We start from the raw sequence: 24,285 nt of genomic DNA on the forward strand, positions 1-24,285 counted from the left end.
AATGCACAGGACAGAGAAAAAGGAACCACCAGGACCATTTTTAGACTTTAGCTTTGAAAACTGGTCAAACTGTGTGCATGATGCACACAATTCGAAAACTAGGATGTGAAGAGGGATTTCCCATGACCAGTACTGCAACCTATGCCAGTCTCCCTTCTTCCCCTCATAGGCTTCTAAGAGTGGCCTCAGAACCATCCCCCTATGTGAAAAAGGCTTAAATACTGGGAGCAGTAAGGCACTGTAAACTTCTTGTTTGGGACAATCTGCCTTGGGGAAGACATCTAAGTTCTACGGTCAAAATCTCCCCAAAGAGGGAAAATGAACCCATCTCCCATTTAATCTCACTTCTGTGCAGAAGGGGAGGGAACAAGATGGACACTGGTGAGTCTAGTGCCTCTCACCAGGAAAATATTTCCAGCTGGACTATTCAACATACAGCTCATTAATCAATCAGAATTGATCACAACTGTACTTTAGTGAATACCTCATCTACCATTTACTGTCCTACTCTTCATCTACCTACTGTCCATTCACTGCTGATCTTACCTGAACATAACTTTTGACTTTGCATAGAAAAATTAAACTCTTGGAGGAACTGCTTTTTCCAGCTCCCCTAAATGCTGGCACACTCTTCACAGTAAGAGTATGGTAAGATGTGGCTTACAGACTTAATCAACTTGTGCATATGAACAAAGTTATTCAACATGCATGAGTTTTTCCAGAGTGTGACCTTAGCATCCTAATGCCGCAGTGATCTCCATATGATAGTTCTAATAAAAAAAGATACAAGTTTGCAGACTTTGTGAACAGCATTCTGTTTCTGCATGCTTGACACTTGCTCAAACAGCCTTAGCCTTGATCAACTCTGCATGCTCCTCCAATCCAATTAATAAAATATAGAGCACTGCTTTCTGTGCTACATCAGATTTTGAAGATTTTAAAATAGTTTATGGATAAACACACAAGTTACTACATAAACATTAATTTTAAAAATAGATTTATTATAAATATGCATTAAAACAGTTACTTTTACAATGTATTTCACTTGCTTTGCTGGTCCCTAAAATTAACATTTTAATGAGATTCTAGGGGAATTCTTTCTCTAGAAGGAGGGCATGTTCTTAATTTTTGGATTTTGCAGGAAAATAGAAGGCAGAAGTACGGTTGTATTTTAGTCCCTGGAAATGCAGAATAGACCCTACGACATCAGAGTATTTTCACACACACGTTCCTATCCACATGTGCCCAGATCACTTACTTCCCCACTTCAGCCCTTTACTCTTACTCATGTATGATAACGTGTTCCCACCTCTTTCAAGTAAGGCACATTCAGCTTACAAGCAGGAAAGTTAATCTCCACAAGGCAATCCCCCTAACTTATTCTGTACATTTTAAAATTTATTTCTCGGGCAATTATATTACACAAAGGTCTCTTATGAAAATTAGCAAGCACAAAATCAATAGATTTCTAGAGCAATTATTTAAAACTTAATTCTAAGAGTTTACATAGCTTTAGGACAGTTCCTGATGTGCAATTCAATGCACTAACTTTAAAAAACTAAATAATAATCATTAAATGAAATACTTATACTTTCCAATCTGCTCTGAGAAGCTTTACAGCATTTTAAAAAGCACATAAATGATTTGACCACAATGACAAAGGCAGTGGTCAAAGAGGGCTTAAAGTAAACAGCTGATGTAGAAACAGATTATTCCAGTTCTATCAAGTGACACCCTTGTTTTGATGAACCATAATGTTAGACTAATATTAAAATTTCAACTTAAAGTTACTATATAAATTTTGTGTTCAGCTGTCCACGCAAACAACCAAAATGATTCTTCTAAACTGTTTAATCTAAATAGTACTGGTTTCCTGTCTTGACACTACCTGAAAACAAGATAAATATTCTACAAAAACAGGTGGCACGCTCAAACAATTAATGTAAGAAATTTTAATGCCTCTGTGTTAAGCCTACCAGTAACAAAGAAAAACCATCAGGAGTATTTCCTTTTAATTAAACCACAGTAATTAATTTTCAACAAACCTTCATGATCAAAACAGATCTCAATTTGAATGACTTCACCTTGCCATAAATCCTTCCCCGTTTTGCAGAGCCGTGTCCCCTCGACGCCCTGAGTGGACGCAGCAGGCTGCACTCACTATCTCCCTGCAGCCTGAACTACGCCACCTCAACAGAGACAAGGGAGCAGAGAGGCGGTCAGCAAAGCAGGAATGGTCAAGGGAGGCCAGATGTATGCCAACAGTTTGTACAAACGTTGAGAAATCTTTCTTTAGTCTTCCAGTTGAACAGGTAAGGGCGTTCAGCATTACGCGGGTTTTTTCATAAACTCTGTTTTTTACTATTCAGAAAGAATCTTTGGCAGCTCCACTTTTAGTTAACTACTGTTTGTTCCACCAGCACCGTATCATTAGAAATTAAACAACAAGCTCAGTTCTTGTCTTTGCCATCAGTTTGGGAACAGTGTGGCCACATACAGCTTATCCTCACCTGTACATACATACATACATATATACGTACATATATACACATGTAATGTAGCATGTAATGGAGTCTGTGCCAATCTGCGTGGGATGTGCGCGATGATTCCCACAGATCGAAGCTCCCTCGGCCTACAGCTCCTTTCAGCTCACAAAACTCCACGTGCAGCCCAAGCTTTGGGAACAGGAATAACCCGGCGCGGCCAGAGGGAAGGGTGGGCACGCGGGACGTGCCGCTGGGGATCGATTTTGGGGACAGGTGCCGTTTTCCCAATTTAAGTCGAGGGGCAATCAAGCCGCGGCAGGCGGCGAGCCGGTGGGACAGGGTGGCGGTGGCACCACGGCGGCTGAGGGCGGAACGCGCCGGGATGACCGCGGGGCGGAGGCACCCGCTGTCGGCAGCCCAGGGCCCGGCCGCGCTGCCTCAGGGCCGGCGGCAGCGGCCCGGCCCCTGCGGCGTGCGGGGCGGAGACGGCGGGGGAGAGCGGCAGCGGCCGCCATGTCAGGTGCGGGCGCGGCTGGGCGCAGCCGGGGGCCCCATGTCTGTTGAGGGCAACTGCCGGGAAAGGGGCCCTGGGACTGCGGCGCCCCCACTGCCGCGGGCACCTGCGCCCAGGGCGGCCGTGGGCCACAGCAAGGACGGGGCGCTCCAGGTGGGATCTGACCCTGCACTCCGCGGGAACGCCGGGGGCGGGCGGGAGAGCGGCGCGGGCCCGCCCTGAGCGGAGGAGCCGCCTCGGAGCGCGGCAGGGGCTGGGTCTACGGCCGAGGGCAGCCTTTGCTGAGTAAGGGAAGAGCGTAGCTGCTGGCTGAAATAAAAGCTTGGACGGCCTCGCTTACGGGATGCTGTGCCCCACAGCGGCCCCGGCTGGGATTTCCTCTCCTCCACGCCTGCTGCCATTCCGGCCGCTCTCCCCTGGGGCAGCTGGGGTGCGAGGAACCGGAGAAGTGCGGGAGGCTCTGTTTGGAAGGGTTTGCCTGTAGCACAGAGGAAAGGCTGTTGGATTCTATTCGTCACAGCCTCCAAAAATAGCCGTCCCCGAGAAACTTTTCACGAGGGGAGTTTTCTCTGTGAGATGCGCCAGATTTCAGTGGGAGATGAGTTAGCTGCTGCTTCTTTGCCTTTTTCTGCAAGCACAACCCATGATTTGCAACACCAAAGATGTGTAGCAACTAGCAACAATCTCTTTTGCTCGCAGGAGACCATGAGCGGTAACAACAAGGTGTTGGCTGCCAGGTGTGAATGAACACCTTGTTTTCCTGCTCAAAGTATTGCAAGAGGTCAGAGGTCTGGCATGCAGGTGGTTGAGCTGGGTAAGCCTTTAACTCAGGTCGGATCAGCTGCCTTTCTTTATTGCTGGTGATATTACTGTACTCTGACAACAGGCTACCCATCTAAAACAAAGAGCAGTTAGCAGGTTCAAAGGTTATTCAAATGCTTGTTCCCATGTAATGTTTTATCACCAGACAGGGTTCATACGAAACAACAGGATTGTAGAGTAACTTGGCCTGAAAGGGGCCCTATCCTGTGCCACTTGACCCAGACCCTGGTTAAAGCTGGCTTCCTTAAAGGGCTGGCCTCAGAGTTGCACCGAGTTGCCTGGGGCCTCATCCTGACTGAATTAGGAGCTTCTCCTTGTGAGTACTGGGCTTCTCAGAAGGTAAAATTGTTGCAAACTGCCCGTAGGCGTTACCTAACCTGCAGCCATCTCCCTGTAGAAAGAAGCATAGGCTAAAGAGTGCCCCTTCCAACCAACCAACCTGTGTGCCCGGCTGAAAGCCTGGGGAAGGAAGTTGGCAGGATGAAGCCTGTCATCGTGGTGCATGGTGGAGCTGGCCGGATCTTCAGAGAGCGAGAGGAGGGATGTCGTGCTGGTGTTGTCAGAGCTGCTCTGCGAGGCTACGGTGTCTTGAAGCAGGGAGGCAGCGCCGTAGATGCAGTCGAGGAGGCAGTACGATCAATGGAAGATGATCCTCATTTTAATGCAGGTATTTTTTTTAAGAATCAAGTGGACTTAGAATCATATTGTATTCCAAGTGTTTTGCCCTGATGCTTCTGAAAATCCTAGCTTGTATAGTTATTATTGTTGCATTATTACTGATTTATGTACATTGCAGTGGATTAAATGCTAGTGTCACAAAACAGGTGATTTCTCAGCGTGGTATGTACTATAGTTTCTCATGAGTACACTTAGGAAGATGAGTTATGCTTTTCTCATTCTTCAGTGTTATGTATCTGCCATTTAATTTGTGTAGTGCTGTTTTACTTTTCTGTAAATCTTCCGTTACTGTGCTATGTATATCCAGTTTTAAGACATGGACTCTTATGGAATTTGTGTTAATGTGCCTCTTCAAGGCACTTGGATATACCTTGCAGCATTTTTTAATCCTGAGTGCTTGACCTTTACCTATTGCCGCAGAAATACTGGTGTTGAGGATTTTAGGTGTTTTTCTCTTCATTAATGCTTGCAATTAGTTATTTTGTAAATAATACTAGAGAAGTAATTGAGTCGGAATGCAATATGAGTCAGAAACTACACCTTCTTACAGTAAGGGTTTCTGACTGGATTTCCTAATGAGGAATGTGAATTCATGTTAGTGGTAGTAATCAAATACTTTCTCCTCTTCTTAGGACCTCAAACTAATTATTTTGTTGAATTTCAGCACTAAATATTTCCCCACTCCCACCATGGTATGTCAGAAAAGAACATGGAATGAAATACCTGTAGGTGCTCAGTATTTTGGGTAACAGAGCTATTAGTTACATGCTTAGTTAGTGTGCAGAGGTTCATTTGTTCTGTCTCACCTTGCAGTCAAGAGCAGCTTTTGTTTGGTATGAAACTTTCATTGTTTTGTTATTCACTTGAGTTGAACTTTATGATTTTTAGAGCATTCAAGCTGAAATCATGAAGTGGACTTGGAGAAGTAGTGTGTACTTTTATATATTTAGCATCAGGGTGGCACTCTCTCATTTAGCTTTTACTTAACTGGACTTGAGCCTTCACCCATTGTTCACGTTTGACTGTGATGATTTAAGTGGCAAGTAGTCTGTTTTTAGAGATATATCTAATTGTGTTAACACTCACTAGCTACAGCTGCTCTCAGAATCTGGCGAAACTGAGCTGAAATCTATGTGAACCAGACCCTGATTGGAGTGGCTGTTTAAAACTCACCATGTAGTATTTATCTTCATAAAAGGATAAAATCAGTTTTGCTGTAATATTTTCTAGGCAAACACAGACATTACTAAGAGACAACAATAAAGATGGGGAAGAATGGGCAGAGCAATCAAGTTGTGTCCCTTTTTGCATGATAGAGTGTAACCATGCTGTGTAGGGTCATCTTCAAGTAGGCTTGGTGCAAGGGCTCAGAAGCTATACTTGGTATAAATGGTATAAAACTACCATTTTAATGGCTTGTGCAGCATAATAAAGTCATCGAGTTCTACTTGTGCTATAGTTATATTTCTGTGTGATCTGTTTGGCTAGCAGTATGAACTAGCTTGGCATGAGTACCCCAGGGGTAAGAACTGACACATTCTTGATCCTTGCACACTCTTGTCTATGCAGCCTTTGCAGGACAGAGGACAGATCTATTTATCCACAGATAGAGGGAGTTGGAGTACTCCTCTCAGTATCCCGGCTGTGATTAGGCTGATGTCAGACATGTTGATAATTTGTTTCCTCCTAGATTTTGTCTTCTGTTGTCTGTCTTGTTTTCCCAGCCCACTGCTTAATAAGTAAGCCAAAAACTTCATTTTCTTAGCACTGCTGCCAATGGATACCATAGCCTCAGAGGCTGGTAGTCCCTACCCATTGGTTTGGAAAGCAGGTAAAAAGGCAGCCTGTAACCACAGAAGGAAGGGTTCATCCTGCCTGAGATCTCTTGAAGCTCAGTAACTACCTCTGCTGTGGTGTACAGACTTTCATGGTGATTAGTGGAAGGAGAAAAGTTGGCTATACAGCTCTCAAAGCTGTAGGAGTTGTGGATGCCCCATCTCTGCAAGCGTTCAAGGCCAGGTTGGATCAGCCCCTGTGCAACCTGATCTAGTGGGTGGCATCCCTGCCTGTGGAAAGGGGTTGGCACTAGATGATCTTTAAGGTCCTTTCCAACCCTAGCCTTTCTGTGAGTCTATGGCAAGTGGGATGAATTGTTCTTAGAAGGTACCTGCCTCTCTTTACCAGCTGTAAAAGGAGACTTTCTTAGAAAGCTGCCTTTGGTTACAGAAAATGTCTGCAACTGTTTTCTGCTCAGCAAATTTTAGAAAATCCTAAAGAGTATCTTATGAGATATGTCCAGTAGACTTGGGATACTTTTAATGCAGTGATGAAGTGGCCTTGTTGAGTTTCCCCTGGAACCATGGTTCTGGACCCTGATGCTTGAGAAAGGGGTACCCTAGTTCTAGTGGTAATTTTGTGATCACAGGTTAAAAAGCCTAAGCCTGTCAAAGGAAATTAAAAGAGCATGGCAGGGTTTAGCTAAGAAAACAATTTCTTACCAGCATAAGGGAAAGCTGGAAGAATGATGTCAACATGGGTGGCACAAGGCAATTAACCTGTAAGCTCTTTACACATCAGTCTAGAAATTAACATATTGTGAATGATGCAGGACTGAACTGTGGAATAATTTCTGCATTTGGAGACAGGTAAAAAATAACTTTTGGGGGGTGTGTCTGTATGTGGCAGGGCAGTTTTTGTGATTACAAGAGGAGGATTACAAGATTTAGCTACCTTTTGTCACAGGGGATTTAATTTCATATATTCAGGTCTGAAGTACATTGGTATTGAAGTTTTATGTCAGTTTTTAACAGAGGTTTCTGGATTGCTTTAATGTTGGTTTAACAGAAAGGAGAAAAACCCTACTGGATTAGTTATGTACAATGCTCAGGTCTTTTTACCTGAGGTACTGTGTAAATCTGCCATGTTTTGGTTTGGTTTTTTACTTCTTTTCAGGTTTAGTCTTCACCATCTGTATTAGCAAGGCTTGTGCACTTAATGACTTGCAACCTGTTATTCCTTTGTGGTACAATTATTGGCATTATTTAAAAACCAACCCTATTTGCATTGTCTCATTTTGTATGTCATTAATTTTCAATTAGGTTAGTGATAGCATTAATAATTATAGAAGATGATAACTACCTGAATTTTTATTACCTAATTTTTATTTTTAAAAATTATTTTATATACTGTTTTTATTTGGTAGTGGAAGAAGCTTGTTATTTCAAGCTATTACTACAGTAGTGAGGGGACACTTATTCTGCTTCATTAATTTTGGCAGTTTCTGGGAATGCTGTGTGATATTAATCTGTTGATAGGATCAAATGTTAAACTATTTCTTTGGGTGGTGTTGCAGCTTCCTTTGGAAAAACTGTAAAGACTTAAAAGTGATCTGGGAATAATTCAGTTCATGATGGCTTGTTGATTTAACTTTAATACCAAGTATGTCATTTGGATGGAATTGGAAGTGTAGTTTTCATCTTATAAAAATATAAAACTCAGTTTTCAGGTAGATGTTGTTCTCTGTGAGACTTCTGTTAATGGCTGGATTTTGTGATTATACTCAGCAGTGTTTTGTTTGTCTTTGGGAGATACTTTTGGTAAGTCAGCAAAGTGGGAAAGAGAAAGGTTGCTTGATGAGAACTTACAATTGAATCACCTGTGTGGTTAGTTCTTAATGACTTTCTTCTTTTTCTCTTGGCCCCTAAATTTTTTTTTTTTGGATTTGTCTTTAGGTTGTGGATCTGTTCTAAATGAAAAAGGTGAAGTAGAAATGGATGCCATTATCATGGATGGAAAAAATTTAGACTCTGGAGCAGTATCTGCAGTTAAGTGCATAGCAAACCCAATAAAACTCGCTCGACTTGTTATGGAAAAGGTATGCTGACTATCTACTTGAGTATGAAGCATTTTCTTTTCCTTTGAAATTCATCCAGTATGTTGATACACCTCAGTGATGATGTTTGTGTAGTGCTTTAAAGCAGCAAGGAAGGAGAAATGGATTGGAGTGTTTGGAAGCTGGTCATGACCATGAAGCATTTACTTTTATGGGTTTTTGAGAAATATTTATAAACGATGGCATTCTAAAGAAACATGACTAGACCTATACATGTTGGTCTCCTGTAGTTCTGCTGCTGGTATTCAAGGGGGGTTTGGGTTTTTTAGGGTTCTTTCACTTGTTTTTTGAAGAGCTTTTATGCTTGATCTTGCAAGATTAAAGTTAGCTAATATACTGTTCACTTTGCAGTGATACAGAACTGAGTCAAATGACCCAGTTACATATTTGGCCACATAATGCACCCCTGTGTTGCTCTGGGTGGCCTTCTCCACTGTGACCTCATCAGGTGGTAGCACAAGTACAGTTTCAGCCTTCTACCAGTAGAAGATGACATTAGCTCTGTGTGGTGCTGACAGATTTTTTAAGGTAATCACATTTATCAGGGCAGTAAAATATTACTTGACCTTCTATATAAGATCAATCCCACTTTACTCCACTAAGAAGTCCATCTCATATTTGCCATAGCAGACTTCTCTTACTTTTCAGATATGCTGCAATGTCAGGATGGGAGTGAGTGATCTGTGTGGTATCTGTGTCTGTTTTACTGTTACGAGGCTGTGGCAGGATCAAAACATTTGTCTTGTCTTTGGAGTTTACGTTTTCATCCTGCTAGTGCAGCTGCCCCATTGTTGAAAAGGTTCATATTTATAAAAACACTAATAAAGAAGCTGTATTTTTCTTTAACCTTTCAAAGTGACTTTTGAAGAAACAAAATCTGTTTAGGTAATCTATAAAGATGATTGACATTTATCTTGTCCTCAATGGCCTCTAAAGCAGATAGAATTTTTTTTGTGTCCTTAATGGAAAGTTAATTCTGCTTTTAACATTAGAACATTTCACTAAAATATTGAATGTAAATACTTCAGTGAAATTTATGTCTATTAGAGAACAGTGTTAAAACTTGTGATAAGGTTTTTTTCCTTCATACAGATTTTATTTTGTTATTAACTAGATCAGTAAATAAGTACGGGTGTAGACAGCTTCACAAGAGAAAATTTGAGAATATAGATGAAGGGTTGGGGGAGAGGTGTCTCTAGCATGTTAAGGTGAATGTTGAATTTTATTTTTCTTCTGTAGAGAACTTATTTTAATGCCTGTTGTTTACTTCTTATTCCAGAATCACTGATTTATTTTCTTTGTTGTCTTGTCCATGAAAATAACCTCATTTAACTCAACAAGAATAACGTCAAAACAGCACTGTTGGATTTTGAGAATGTAACTTTGCAAAGTGTGTTTTAAAAATTAAACAAAAACCCACAAACGAGCAAACAGAAAGCCCTCTCCTATGTCTTGTCTATTACATTCTCTTTCTTGTCATTGCATGGTGCTTCAGGTGTTCAAAAGTGTTGAGGCTAAATTTGAAATGAAATCATAAAATTCTACTGTACAGGACCAAGTATAATGGTGTAGCCCTAACACCATGGCATTTTGTGGTAAAGTTATTAATCTTTGCCAAGATGCAAAAAAATCTCTGTGCATGATGGTAGATTTCAAATGTAAATGTTGACCTAAATTGCTTGAGGTGTCTTGAGATGAGTTTCTGCGATTCTCCATCTCCTGTAAATGGGAATAACAAGTGATGCTGCTCTTCTGCTCATTCTTGCCCATCTGTTCATCTTGGACAGGAATTTTGGGACACCAACCCAGGGTATTTCACAGTACATTTCATAGTGTGTTTTGTTGTATTGTGCTTAATCAAAAAACAGTTTCAACTGTGTGACTTGGAGCTAATAATGGTAGTTTTCCTGGGGTCTTGAGTCTGTATGCATAATTCCCAGTGGTTTTGAGATGCCTTAATGCCATAAAGAATTTTGAAACATGCAGCTCCCGAAAACAAACAAACCAAGTAAAACCACCCTGTACATCTGCTTGTAATGGTTTTTCCTTCCTCTTATGGAACAGTGTGGGCTCCATCTGGTGGCCAGAGTAGCTCCTCCAGGTTGTTGTTGCAACGCGTTTGTGCTTTTTGGCTGTCACTTTCCCACTGGGCTCAAACTTGTCCAAATTCATGGAGTAGGAAAAAAGAGGGCACCAGAATGATTTCCATTCATGGTTTACTGTACTGTTGTTCATAGGAGCTTCTAGAGATGGAAGAAATTTAGTACATCAGCTAATGAAACACATTATTGAAAAGCACTTAAATTTCTGTTGAATTTCTCCTGTTTGTATTGAACATAAATAGAACAATACATTGAAATGATTTGGGGTTTTTTTTGATTTGGGGCATGTAACCCTTTTCAGCTCCAGCACTTCATTAGGTGGGCTTCACATGAACACTAGAGCACTAATTCATTAGTATGTGAAAGTTGTGTATGTTTTCCCCTACTCTTATTGTGCAGGACTTTACATTACCAAAGGAGAATTGACCTTACAACACAGACTTCTTGAGGCAGAGAAACAGGTTTTTAATCTGTGCTCTGTGCTGCCAGAATTGTTAAATCAAGAACTGTGATGGTCTGAACTTTAGGCCAGGCAGAATTTGGGGTATTTTCCCCATTTCCAGTGAAATCAACTAGAAGTGCCAGCATTTATTACTTATTTGTGAGATCTCTTGGGCCCTTTTCATGTCCTTTTGGATTACTTTATGTAAATGTCTTCCAGAAGAAGTAGACACTACATTAACAAACATATTAATGAAACTGGAAGAATGAGACAGGAAAATGTGCTCTTGCATTGTTTGACAGTGTTCTGCTAGGTCTTTTGATTGACAACATCTGCTTAAGAGAATGACAAAAATCACCTTAAGATGACATCTTTTCAGCAAGGACTGAAAAAGAAGAAGAAAAAAACCCCAAACATAAAGTCCTATCATAGAAGTTTATTTATCAATACTCAAGTATTTCCTGTTTGTGTCGCCTAGAAAGGTGCATATGTTATTCAGTTTTGTATATAGGATGGAATCCTATGAAAAAGTTTTTAGAAATAGCTTCCATTTTTATAAGAAAAGTTTATATTTTTGAAACTTATTTAAAGGATGATATAGTCTTAGTTGCTGAAGAAAGCAAGGGATGGAGGACACAGCCTTCTGGTACAGATCAAGACAAAAGCTAATTTCAAATTTCCTACAAAAACCCACCAAATAACAAAAAAATCCCAACCCACACCTACAAATAAAAACCAAAACTATTTTGAATATTATGTCGTGTGCTTCTCGTGGGTTAGTGGTAGTGGCAGAGGGGGGCAGTATTGCACAAAGAAGTTGGCTCTCAAGTCGAAGAACACTTCTCATCAGTTTTGTTAGAAATAGGTAAGTCTTGCATCGTCTTGTACTATGGTAACAACACTCAGCGTGAAAGCCTGATGTCTGTTTTCACATATACAAGGGGGACTTCTTCCTTGTCACCCTTAGTATTTCCTAAAGCATACTCTCATGAATTAAAGATCAATTAGAAAGGCATTTGCATTTCCAGAAATGTTTGATATCAGGGCTGCAACATCAGAAATGTTTTTAAAGTGTAGTCCTCTATCCCTGTCCCAAGGGCTTAATGCAGAGGCTGTGATAGGCTGAAGTAGAAATCGGTGTTTCTGACTTGGGGAAGAGGTTTGTCTGGAATCCTTTTAAACAGTGCAGTACTATGCATTGGTCATGTAGTGACTACTTGTCATGGCTTTAGAAAGCAATAGCATCTGATAGTCTGCAACATCCTAACCTGAAACTTTGAGACTGTAACTGTCCCCCAGAATGTAGCGTGGTACAGAAATACCCAACCTCTGTTGTCCTTGCTTCTGGCCAAGAGGTGGGACTGTGCCACATGGGTGCTTTGCCAGGCTCTGCAGGCCTGCTGCCTCCAGCACCACATGGTTCTGTTTGGACCTCAGCTGCTCTGGTGTGCTGTGCTGCTGCATGGACAGAAAGGCTTGCTGGAAGTTAGATGCTCTGCTCTGAAACTGTTCCCTGCTGAACAGTCAGATCACCACTTCTGTAAAACGTTCCTGATGAGCAGTTGACAGCTGCGTAATTGTGCAAGAAGCTGCACCTTACTTTTTTACACATAAAAAACCCCCTAGATTTCAGAGCTACTACTAAAGTATGAGGATTAATTAAAAAATATTATCTGGCAACTTTCTCTAAAATAGGAATTAACCAAGCTCTACAGACCTTGAAGCATGGAATTCATGAAGGTTGTTGAATTAAAATCTGGTTTGAAGTGCTTTGTAAATAAAGGAATCAAAATAAAACTTTCAAGTATTGTTAGAAGAGAGTAAACATTTTTTGGTCAAGCCCGTTAGAAGGTATTCTGTTTTTAAATTTGATCCTCTGAGTTAATAAGAATAGCAGCTTGTTGAAGGAAATATTTGAAATGAAATTGTTCAGCTGATGATAAGGAACATTTCATTTCTATGCTATTTACATTTGTTGGTTATTTTACTAGGTGTAATGCCTTTAAACAGGAATTTATTTAGCATTCTTTTGGATAAAAGCCTTCTAAATCCCTTAGTTAACTGGACAAAGCAGTTAGTTATGTAGTAATTTGATGATTCATTTGAAACAGTACAAAACAGTTGCATACAAATTAGCTAAAGAACAAATGTACCAATTTTTCTTCTCCCATTATAGTAAGTGTTAAATAGATAAGTACAATTCTTTTCTGTTGATGGTTGAACTTTGTGGTTTGGAGAACTGAAAGCTTTTTCAGCTATAGTGGAAGGGGATATGGACGGAAGTTTAGAAATTTTTTAAATAAAATTTGTAATTTTCTTTGTGTGGATGCTTCAAAAAATAGCAGTTATACGAAACTGCTCAGTACGAGACAAAACAAGAATTGTAAATGAATCTCTTGTCTTTCTGCAGACAAAGCACATGTTGCTGACTGACCATGGTGCACACCTGTTTGCTCAGGCCATGGGTATTCCTGAAATTCCAGGGGAGGAACTCATAACTGAGAGATCCCGGGAGAGATGGAAGAAGAACCTTGAGCCAGATTTCAACCCTGAAGAGTTTCAGAAGTAGGTAAAATATATTTTATTTTTAAATTTCGGTAATTTAATTTGTGCTACCCGGTTACAAAAAAACTCAAAAGAAACCAAAAACCCCCTAACAAACAAAGCGACCAGGAAAAACAAAACCCCAAACAAATAAACACAAACCTTGAAGGCCTGTATTCCAAATATTATGTGGTTTGATACTGTCTTTACAGTATGTCTTTATTGAGAGCAATAGAAATTCAAGCTTTCAATGAATTTGCTTAAACTTACATGACTGGAACAAACTTGATGAAACTTGTTGCTGCTTAAGAAGATTATTGGTCACTTTAACAATAGCACGGGTTTTGTGGGTTTGTTGGAGAACAAAGTTAGAACTTACTACTGCTCTTAAAATCATAAGTTACAGAAGTGCACAGTGTAGCTATAACAAAAGCAGGTATTAATTCTGTATTGCTTTTTCTGGGGAGGAACTAATTTTAAAAAAATCTCCAGTGCACATACTAAAACAAGTAAATAAAAACGCCAAAAATCCAAGAAAGCTGATCATGGTTAAGCAGATGATCAGATGTGTCTTTAAATTGGATTAGATAGTTAAACAACATCAGACTTTGACCAGTAATTCCTTCTGAGTAGTGATTGTGGCTGTTGGTTACGAAAAGGAATGAAAAAGAATGAACAAGTTTAGTAGCGAGTGGGAAGAGAGATGCTGCTGGGTGGTATTGCCCAACAGCAAAATGAACATCACTTGGAAAACATCCAGTCTCTTACTAAAATAGAGGGGAAAGTGAGGTGGACAGTAAAGGAATGAAAAACATCAGGTGTCAGGAATGTTTTCTGTGCCTGTGAGGTAGGCATAAACACTAAATTGTTTGGAGCTTCCATTTGTATGTTGATGGTTGTGATGCAGGGAAATGCTGTATTACGTTACATAAATGGTGGATTATGTTCTGTTGAACAGTGCTGTTCATCTGTTTTGTGAAACAGGAGTAATGGCAGGAGCAGAGCTGAATTTGTAGACCAGAAGGAGGAAATTTCTTCTGTGAGCATGTTAATTAAAGTCCCTGAAATGAGGCTATAAATTACAACCTATATGTTACTTTCAGCAAATTGCTAGAAGGAAAAAAAAAAGTAATGAGACAAGCTTAAATATGGTCTTGTAAACTAAGTGGTGTTCCTTGACCATAAAGTCTTGGTCATAGTTTGTTTTGTATTCAACAGAAGTTTTCTTTTGATCCGTGGTCTGTCCAAGGACCGTGGGGTAATTATCATTCATTGTGAAGAACTTTGAGGATGGTGTAGCCACCAGTGCCTTTTGTTCTCTTGAACATATGAGTTAGAATAGCATGGCATTTAAGTCTTCATTCATTCCTCATAACTGCTTCATTTTTTACCTTTTTTCTTTTTTTTCTCTGAAGACAGTGTTAGGCATCTTCAGTTTCAGCATGGACTTCTCGAATATCTAATAATAAAAAGCTTGTGTATTTCTGAAAGGCTGAAGACTTTATTTTGTCTGGGCCATGCTGTTCTTTTTCTGAAAACCAAAAAATCAGCACAAATTCACAAAGTTGAAAACAGGGTTTTTTTTAATGCAAACCCATTTCATTCTGTATCACATGTGGACTTTTTGTTCCCTGTTATGTCCACAGTGATTATGCAGCAACTTGCCTGAGGCGAACAAACAGCAGGTGAAGTAGTGTTAGTCAGAGGCAACATAATACCAGATCATGCTGGGAATTTAAAGGTTGGTGTATATTTTACTTCCAGTCCCCTGATCCTCACAGTGTTGGAAACCCTGGGGTTTCATAGGCTTTGCTGGAAAAGTCTGGTGTCTCTGTAAGAGAGAACCTTTCTCCTTCGCTGGTTAGAAGCCTGCACTGATTTATGCTGAAAGCTTAGGATTCCATTGCATGTACAACATTCCATCTTGCACACCTTTTGCGGAGAACAAGGCTTGATTTGATTTATTTGCAGTCTCGCACTTCAAAGACTGACAATACCCTTGTTAAGAATTACTAGAGTTTGCCTGAGGATCCCACAGAAAGGGTGTTCAGTCTGGCTGTAAGGTAGTAAATGGGCTCCTGGCCCCACTGTGAATCACACTGCTAGACTAACTTGAGAAGGTGTTAACTAACATGGACCCTAACAACAGTAAATAAAAAACCCCACTACTGATGCAGGGCTGAGAGACGAAATAGCAGGTAACTCATTAGTAAAAGGGGGATAGTGTAAGTACATGTCACTTCGTGGGTATTGGATAATGAAAGATTTAGGCAAAAGGGAATGAACAAATCCAAACAATACATTCTGTATCGCAGTTTATGCAGTACATAGGAATAATCCTTGATTGAAAATATCCCTAATAGCATCCTCTGGTATACCACAGGTACTTGTTGAGGTTCTTGCTACTGTCAATAACTAAAAATAGAGAGATGGTTATAATTTGATAGCAGTTTTGTCTTCCTTGTTAATGTTTCGGAGTCAACTAGCCATGAAAAAAAATTTGTGTCTTGTTTGCCTTTGTTCTGAAGATGATCAAAGGAAAGGTTACACTGAAGCAGTAAAAAAAGGGACTGTAAGAAATCAAGTGTAATTGTCTATTTGCTCCACTGCTGATGATGATGAGGTGTGTTGGACACATTTACTTTGTTATTTATTGCCAGTTGTGCTCTCATACCAAAACAGGTAATACCAAAACTGTGTTTGTCATCTGTGTGCTTTTTTTTTTTCACAGTTGCTTAAGGTAAGTACTTACCTAAGAAAATGTACATCTGGATACATCTTTCTAAATTTCTCAGGGGAATCTAACTTTAGTTGCTTGAAGGGTGCTACATGAATGTGCAAGGGAGTACTGAATTTACTAATGTTCTTTTCAGCAAATCATTTGTAACAGATGGATGGGTGGGAAGCCCATCTGCACCATCATACCAGTTTGAGATGAGGTCCGTCTCTACATAAATGTCAGAGCAGCCTATAAGGCCTGTGATTCATCAGTCAACTTTGAATTGCTGTGAATGAAGTGTAGGGACTGACAGTATGATACTTTACATAAGCAGGAGGGAACAGGAAGTTGGGTGTCTGAGAATCTGACTGTGGGTTTCAAGGTACTTTGTCTGACTTAATTAGCTTAGATTTTGCAGAGCTATAGAGAAACCCTCACCACCCTCACCAGTGCCCAGGCAAATTCAAAAGGTATTCCTTTTGCATTTGCCTGTTGGGTAGTTCCTTGAAGGATTGTTACAAAATATTTTCCTGTGTGGAGGGATTTGGATTATTTTTGGGGTTTGGTATACTTCTCCTAGTCACCTACTGGTTTATGTTCCTACATGAATTGCTAAGACTGGAATATATAGATATTTAAACTGTTGCTTCGCAGTAATGTGTCACTTCTCAGTGCAGCAACTGTTACAGTGTGTCACAACAGGTTGTTTGTTTTTTTTTCCATACACGACTACACATGTATATTTTGAGCAGGCTATTGTATATGTCTCTACTGTGTTGAAGAAATAGAGATAGAGTTGAGACTTCTGTTTTCTTCTGTGCCTGAAGATTTTTAAACCAATGTACAGTTTCAGCAGAGTCTACTGGCCAAGTGATTTAAACCTCAAGATTACGTAGCTGCAGAGTACAAAGACTAAAGTATGTCTTAATGATGCATTGTGAGCAATACTAGTTGAAAGGAAAATAAATAAGCTTTTTTTTCTAGCATTCAAACATTAAGGCAAGTAAGGAAAAGGAAAGAGGAGGAACAGGAAGGAAATGATTCAGTGCACGCATAACATTACTGTCCTTTTCTGTATTCACTCATTTACGTGCATTGTCATTAATAATTCCGGTTAACCTCCTGTTGAGACAGTGGAGCCAATTGTTGCATCTTTGAGTTGCCATTTAGGGGAAAGTTGTGTGTCAGTTTGTGTGTCAGCCAAAAAACTACTCCAGAACTATAATGACTAGAAGTATTTCTGCCCTGTGTGCTTTTGTTTTGCGGGTTTTTTTCCTCCTCAAGTTTCCATGGTATGAAAGTAAACAAGTCATGGGGGAAAGATTTAAAAAAAAAAGTGTTTTCTACTCTGTTAAATACAAAGCTTGTGAGAATTGTTGCATGTTTTTGGTTATTTTTGTAATGAGAAGCATGGCAAAAATAGCTTTATGATGAGCAGTAATTCTGTTGTAGAAATCTTCTTTAAAGCTACCTGGGAAATAAAGGCAACGTGCTTTGGCAGGTATACTTTAATTCTGTCTAATTTTGTGAACTGTTTTTCTTGGCAGAGACCTTGGAACAGTCGGTGCTGTTGCTATAGACAGTGAAGGCAATGTAGCTTGTGCAACATCCACGGGAGGACTCTCTAATAAACTGATTGGCCGTGTTGGTGACACAGCATGCATAGGTATGGGGTGTGGGATCTTGCCTTTTATTTTTTGGGAGTATCTCATTTAAAGAAAGAAATAAAAGTATTATATTTCTCCTTTTCATTAGTGAAACAAAACATAAATACTGGTCCATCTGAAATGGAAGTCTAACATTCAAATCTGTCAAAGCAAAAGCTCCTTATAGCATGGAGATTTGCATGAAAGAATTGGGAGTTCTGTGTGGAAAATAGGGATGGGAGTTTGTTTTTTCTGTCCTTACTTCAATGCTAACACCTGTGTTTCCTCTCTGTTGATTCTGATAAAGTTCTTTTTTATGGCTCTGCTTTCCGCTAAGTCAAAAAAATGTAGCCTGCTCCATATTAAGATGCTGTTTCCTTGATACTTAAGGAACTAGGTGTAATTCCAATTACTACTTGTTATATCAGTGAGCAAGAATTATAAAGTGACTTGCAACTCTGAGTAAATTCCTGTTCTTAAGAGAGCCCTGATAAGACTGTTTCAGAACCTAACAGATATGGTGTGGAATAAAGGAATTACTTTAAGAGATCTCTTATCCAAGTATAGAGAGACACTTAAAATCCTTTCCACAGACTTCTTCCTCTCATGAAACAGACTTGCCATTTGATTGTTTCAGGGTTCTACCATACAGGGGGATTTGGACAAAATTATTTTTAGTAAAACATGATCCAAACTCAAATAGCATTGCTGTTGGCAGTATATGATTATTATAAAACTGTCTTTCTTTTGCATACAAAGTTGCTGACATTTTGGTATCTTCTGGATTTTGACTATGGTTTTCAGTTTTGTGTCTGGCTGCAGCCTTCTGACTGCAAATACCCTCCTCCTGTGTAGATCATCTTCAGCGTCTGTATAGTTTGGGACATGGGTTTGTGAAGGATGAGTGAAACTGGGCACTTTCTGAATATATTGCTTGCAACTTTTGGTCTCACTAGGTGTCTTCAGGATTTGATACAGAAATGTCAGCTGTGCTTTTAAACATCAGAGGCTTTGGTAAGGGGGCATTGCCTTAGTATGGCAGTGTTTTTCCACATGTTACTCAGAGTCCTTTTAAAAGGGTCTGATCAAGAAAGTGCAGAAGGGAAGACACTTTCATTGCTCTTCTAAGGCCTCTATCCCCTCCCCCAGTACCTTGTTTATAATGCTGTGGTATGTTTCTTCTTAGCTCCTGGGAAATATTTTTCTTAGGAGATGTGCTAGAAATATGGGTATTGAGCAAGCAGAAGCTTAGTGGAGAACAGGGTGTGGAATGTGCCAGCAAAACAAGGATGGGAGAAAAAAAAAGGGGGAGAAGGGGAGTTCAACAGAAGAAACACTGTGCTTGTGGTGCGGACTTTGAAGATTCTTCAGGGGTGCTTTGTGAAGTTTTACTAGAGCCCCTGCTCTTCAAATCTCTTATGTGCTGTGGAGGGTAAGTTCCCCTCAAACCACCAATTTCAGCTCACCAATGTCCTCACTAGATCTTCCCTCAAATCTTCTCAATTGATATGACCTTACATTCTGGGTCCCGACTCTATCTTGCTGATCTTCGATATACCCTCCTTTGCTGTTCTGGAAAATATTTCTGCTCATTCCTATGAAGTGTTGGCCTGCTTCTACCTCTTGTACACAAACAGTTCACTAGTCTTCTCTCAACTTGTCACTGACTTGCTCCAGCTGTTGTTCATCTCTGTCATATATTTTACTTTTCAAATTGTGGCAGAAATCAGAAAGAAGCTTTTCTGACACTTTGCTCTCAGAAATGCACAGAGCTAATGGACCTAAAGGAAGAAATGTTTGGTAGCTATTTTAAACAATGCAGGGCGTTTAAATTGTCTTACAGAATATTGCCTTTTTTTTTTTTTCCCTTTGGAAAGGAAGTGGAGGTTATGCTGACAACCATTCTGGTGCCACTTCAACCACAGGACATGGGGAGAGCATTATGAAAGTGGTCTTAGCCCGACTGATTCTCTATCACATGGAGCAAGGTATATTCCAAACTTTCTGTAATCTGGAATAATGAGGATAGGAAATATTGTCTGATCACAGGTTTCAGTATATACTGTCATCCTAGAACAGTTGTCAGAAAAGTTGCTCTCAGGGGTTTGTGAATGGGTTAAAACAAAAACTTTAAAAACAAAGTACTAAATTATTAATAAAGCCAAAATAGCTGAGGTGAACAGAATTATCTCTGCTGCCTGATGCTGAATCCTGCTTTAGACCAGTATTCATTGAAAGACATTACTCTATACTTTAATGGAAGTTCTCTTTAGTAATTTTTTTCCCAATTGCAAACTAAAATTCTGTGAACAAGAAAAAGAAAACAAATGAAAATAAGATATATTTAAGGGAGTAGTAAGGGAGGGCTAGAAACATAACTGGAGCTGAAATAGAAAGTATGGGATACTGCCTTTCTAATGAACTGTAAAGGTCTTTATTGTAACAACTCTGATTACAGCAACATAAATTATTTTAAGACTTTTTAACCATGATTTCAATTTACATTTTGTTTTGGAAAATACACTAAACTGATTGGGTGGGTATGTGATAAACAGCTGACACAGTATGTCTTATGTGACTGTAATACAATCTGACTGTGGGGTGACCCTTTGTAGCTTTACCTTCATGATTAGTTTGTCATCTAAACCCTTGATTATGTTACAGCCTGTAAACAGAGCCAGACTCCATACTTGTGTTGCATGCAGTTCAAGAATCATTAATAGAGGTATCACCATTATTTTTAGAAAGCTGTAGCTTTGGGGCAGTACAGTGTAACTTGCTTTGAGATCAACCAAAGTGGAAATAGTTAGAAAACATTCAATTTACATTTTCTTTGGAGAAGCAGTAAGTAGAGAGACAAGTAACAGCTGTGAATATTTTTGTTGTGCTGTATAGGGCTGTTTGCTTATAATGGGTGCATTTTTCTAAATCTCACAGCTGACATGACAGTTCCAGCATAAAATTCAACCTACAGATTATTTTCCAAAGTTCTTAATATATTATGCTCTCCCTTTACTCTCTAAATAACGTCTCTAAGTATTCAAATTGTGAACAACTTTCCAAGCTCTTGTCTAAACTGTGTAAACCAGTTTCTTTTCTGGCTTGAAGTTAACTGCATTGCAAGACTTATGCATTGATAGCAGTTATCTGGCTTGTGATTAAAGAGTTTGAAAGGCAAATGAGTCTCAAATTAAAAAGTTTATTGGAAAAAAAGAAAACGAACCCACATGTATTCATGTCTAATTGGTTTGCACTTGTTCACCCTGCCCATGCTTGCTTTACCTTCATTCATCCAGCCCAGAAATACAACTCAGCTGCCAGGCAAACACGTCAGCAATTAGATTCCCCCCAGCCCCTCCTCCCAACATGTTTCCATGAAGGCACTGAAAACAAACCCTCACATTATTATAGCTTTTTCATTCCTTGAACAGTGAGCTGAAGTTGCATATGTAAAAAATCTTTAGAGCCCTCATAATTCTGTTCAGCTATTTGGTAATTCGCATACTAAATATCCTCTTTTGGACAAAGGCTGCAAAATTTACTTCTGTATTTCAGGAATTGCTTCAGTGAATTGCTTTGCCAGTCTTAACAGCTGTTGAAATTTCAGTCTTATGGTGGCAGCTGTTGTCTTGGTGAAAAATCAAACAGTGAAATACTGACCCTTTGAAGACAGTGCCACTGACTTGAATAGTCACAGTGTCACCCGTGCGTCAGAGTAAGGAGCTTTATCCTGTCAGTCACCAGTGCTGTGAATAATTCTGACTCTGCTGGTTTTAATAGTTTTTAACTCAAAATTTGCAGGGAAGGCATGAAGGTCAGGTTTTGTTCCATAAGCTAAGCTGCTTAACATTACTGAGGGTCTATATCTTAGGGTAATTAAGCCAAGCCAACTGCATTTCTAAATGTATATTTAAACTTAAAGTGAAAAATATTTTGCAGCTCTTACAGGTCTGTGTATATGATGTATCTATTAAATTTGATTTATTTAGAAAAATACTTCTGTTAATATGAATCAAGTAGTGAAAAGCTAAAGTTGCATTGCTGGTCCTTTGTCTGATGTCTGGTACATTGAGACCTCATTTTGCCTGATGGTTTCAGAAGTTTCAGGAAGAATCATGCTGATGTCTACTTTTGATAAATTATGACAATGTGTGGTACGTGCTTTGAGCTCTGTTGCAGCCAGTGGAACTAGAACAGAGATGGTGACTGAAATTTTCGATGTGTGTTTTTCCAAATTGTGAACACTTTAGATCTAGCTTGTCACAAACCTTTGATGAAAACCTTGCAGATTGGCATTTTTTTCATTCGGATGATGGCATAAGAAACGTTGTGTCTTGAACATAAAGTTTGTGAGATAGTTTGTACTAAGCACTGAAACTGAATCAAAATCTGAAGGTATGTAAATAAATACTTGGAGCAGTACCACACCATAGCAGCTCTTCACAACTGTCCAGAGCCTTCCAAAAATGCTTCCTTTGTTAGACTGGACATTTCATGCTGATTTAGTTGAAAGAGAAGTTCGATTTGACTGGTTCCATGGGGAGGGGTGAAATTTTAAGAGAATATTAAAACTGTCAGGACAAGTACTATGAAGTTATTTTGTTTTTCTTTTCAGGAATGTCACCAGAAGTAGCAGCAGACACTGCATTAGACTACATGAAGACACGAGTTGGGGGCTTGGGGGGTGTCATTGTTGTCAACAAGGCAGGAGAGTGGGCAGCAAGGTTCTCCACCAAGCAAATGTCCTGGGCCACTGTAAAGGATGACAAGCTGCATTATGGCATTTATGCTGGAGAGAAGCATATAAAATCTGTTGATGAAGCACTTGCATCTGAAAGAGAGAGATTCTAAGAATGAAGAAAGTTTACTCATGGAGAAGAATGAAGATCTCCAGTTTTTGCTGGAGGACAATGACAGTTGATTTTGTCTTTCTGGAAGATCTTTCAGTACATAGGCATTACCACATTTACTGTCGAAACAAAATCTGGACAAAGTTCTTTAGAGGACATGTATATGTATGTAGTCTTTTAATACCTTGTGAAGTCAGATCCTCCTATTTTAGATAAGAAAGAGAATGGTTTGTAGGTTCCTTGGTTAGCATGCCTTAATCTTAAATTAAAGGGAGCCTGAGTTTCAGTATTAGAGGAACTCCTTTCCACATCCATTCTCAGAGACTGCTGCCAGGATGATTTGAGAGAAAAATATCTATTAATTAAAAGCTGAATTTTGAAAATTCAGAGTCTTTTGAGCAGCCATCTCATGGTAACAGCTTGCTAATGGTGAGTGAAATACCACCAAAGACCAGCCAAGAGTTAAGATTAAAATTATTCCCACAGGCTTGAGGTAACTTGTCACAGGATATAATGAAGTAAGGAAAGGAACTTTCTCCAGAGAAGGGGAAGCTGATGCTAAGGAGCTCTAATTCCATTCCCTGACATCATGCTGGAAATCACAACCAAGTAGGCTACAGTGTTTCAAACTGTATGTGGACAGTTAAGGGGAAAGATGTAATATCTGGGGTAGTAATAAAGAAGGTTGTGCTTTCAATGAAAATAACAGTATTCTTTTCTACTCAAATGCAAAGGTGATTGGCACCTTTTAAGTCAAAACTTTAGACAGAGATGCTGATTAACTGGAAAAATAATTATCTGAAGGTGATCAAAGTAAGTTTTACTAAAATAAATAAAACTCCTTGTTAATAAGCTTCACATTGTCTTCAGAGATTTTCTTTTTAAAAAAATTGATATTCTATATTACTTCTAATATATTTTCTTCATTAAGATTTTGTATTTTTAAAAGAAAGAGAAAAATTCCTTTTTTATTTTCTGACTCTCAGCTAGATAATTTTTTTTGCGTTAAGAACTGTAATAATTTTATGCATTTCAGCTGGTGACTAGATTTTCTCTTGCATGCCATCGTTCTGTGGAATGTTCCCTTCAAAAGATAGCCCGAATAAACATAACAAAAACCTTAAATCGTGGTTTGGAACTACTCCTACTTGTGTCCCAACTACAATAAGCTGTATTACTGAGTTGGCACATACAGAATAGTATGTTGCCAAGGTTGCCAAGACTGTCTTAACTTGCTCCATACTTTGATCCATGGTTTCTTGGACGTTGCAGATGATTGCATGTGGACAGCGATGGTTCAAGAGAAGATGGTGGATGCAAAACATGACCATGGAGTACTTAGGCACTTTTTTCAACAGAAGATCATGTTGAAAATGGCTGCTACCTGATCATCAGAAGTTCATAAAACAGTAACAGTAATTCTGATGTGCTCACTGGTAGAAAAAAGTCGCCTTCTATTGAGTAAAAATTAATTCGTTTCCCCTTCTGTGCATGAGATACCAATCCTATAGGGCCAAGCTGTTCTCTGGGGGTAAAAAAAAAAAACAGCTTCATTTCCAAAATACATCCGAAATATTTGTCACCAATAAT

At 39.4% G+C, this 24,285-nt stretch overlaps 1 protein-coding gene across 4 annotated transcripts; it reads left to right on the forward strand.

The window, feature by feature from the left end:
- Positions 1 to 2,981: 2,981 nt before the first annotated feature.
- Positions 2,982 to 23,807, forward strand: ASRGL1 (asparaginase and isoaspartyl peptidase 1). Of its 4 annotated transcripts, XM_066179700.1 has the most exons (8): positions 3,025 to 3,153; positions 3,968 to 4,138; positions 4,220 to 4,489; positions 8,232 to 8,374; positions 13,347 to 13,501; positions 17,747 to 17,865; positions 19,723 to 19,833; positions 22,461 to 23,807. In XM_066179700.1, the coding sequence occupies exons 3-8, from the start codon at positions 4,303 to 4,305 to the stop codon at positions 22,694 to 22,696; spliced, it is 951 nt and encodes a 316-aa protein (XP_066035797.1). In that variant the 5' UTR covers positions 3,025 to 3,153; positions 3,968 to 4,138; positions 4,220 to 4,302; the 3' UTR covers positions 22,697 to 23,807. The 4 variants fall into 4 exon arrangements, with proteins under 4 accessions (XP_066035799.1, XP_066035797.1, XP_066035796.1 ...); XM_066179702.1 differs by lacking the exons at positions 3,025 to 3,153; positions 3,968 to 4,138 and adding an exon at positions 2,982 to 3,006; XM_066179699.1 differs by lacking the exon at positions 3,968 to 4,138.
- Positions 23,808 to 24,285: the final 478 nt, after the last annotated feature.

The sequence above is a fragment of the Chamaea fasciata genome, unplaced genomic scaffold, assembly GCF_029207755.1.
Source record: "Chamaea fasciata isolate MVZ Bird 193981 ecotype frontalis unplaced genomic scaffold, bChaFas1.0.hap1 SCAF_3, whole genome shotgun sequence".
NCBI lineage: Eukaryota > Metazoa > Chordata > Aves > Passeriformes > Sylviidae > Chamaea > Chamaea fasciata.

What these genes read in the sequence shown, in the direction of transcription:
- ASRGL1 (XM_066179702.1), top strand. Translation starts at nt 4,303, where the DNA reads ATGAAGCCTGTCATCGTGGTGCATGGTGGAGCTGGCCGGATCTTCAGA. An exon ending in AACCCTGAAGAGTTTCAGAA is followed by an intron (nt 13,502 to 17,746) that starts GTAGGTAAAATA and finishes TTTTCTTGGCAG; the next exon opens with AGACCTTGGAACAGTCGGTG. An exon ending in TGGTGACACAGCATGCATAG is followed by an intron (nt 17,866 to 19,722) that starts GTATGGGGTGTG and finishes CCCTTTGGAAAG; the next exon opens with GAAGTGGAGGTTATGCTGAC.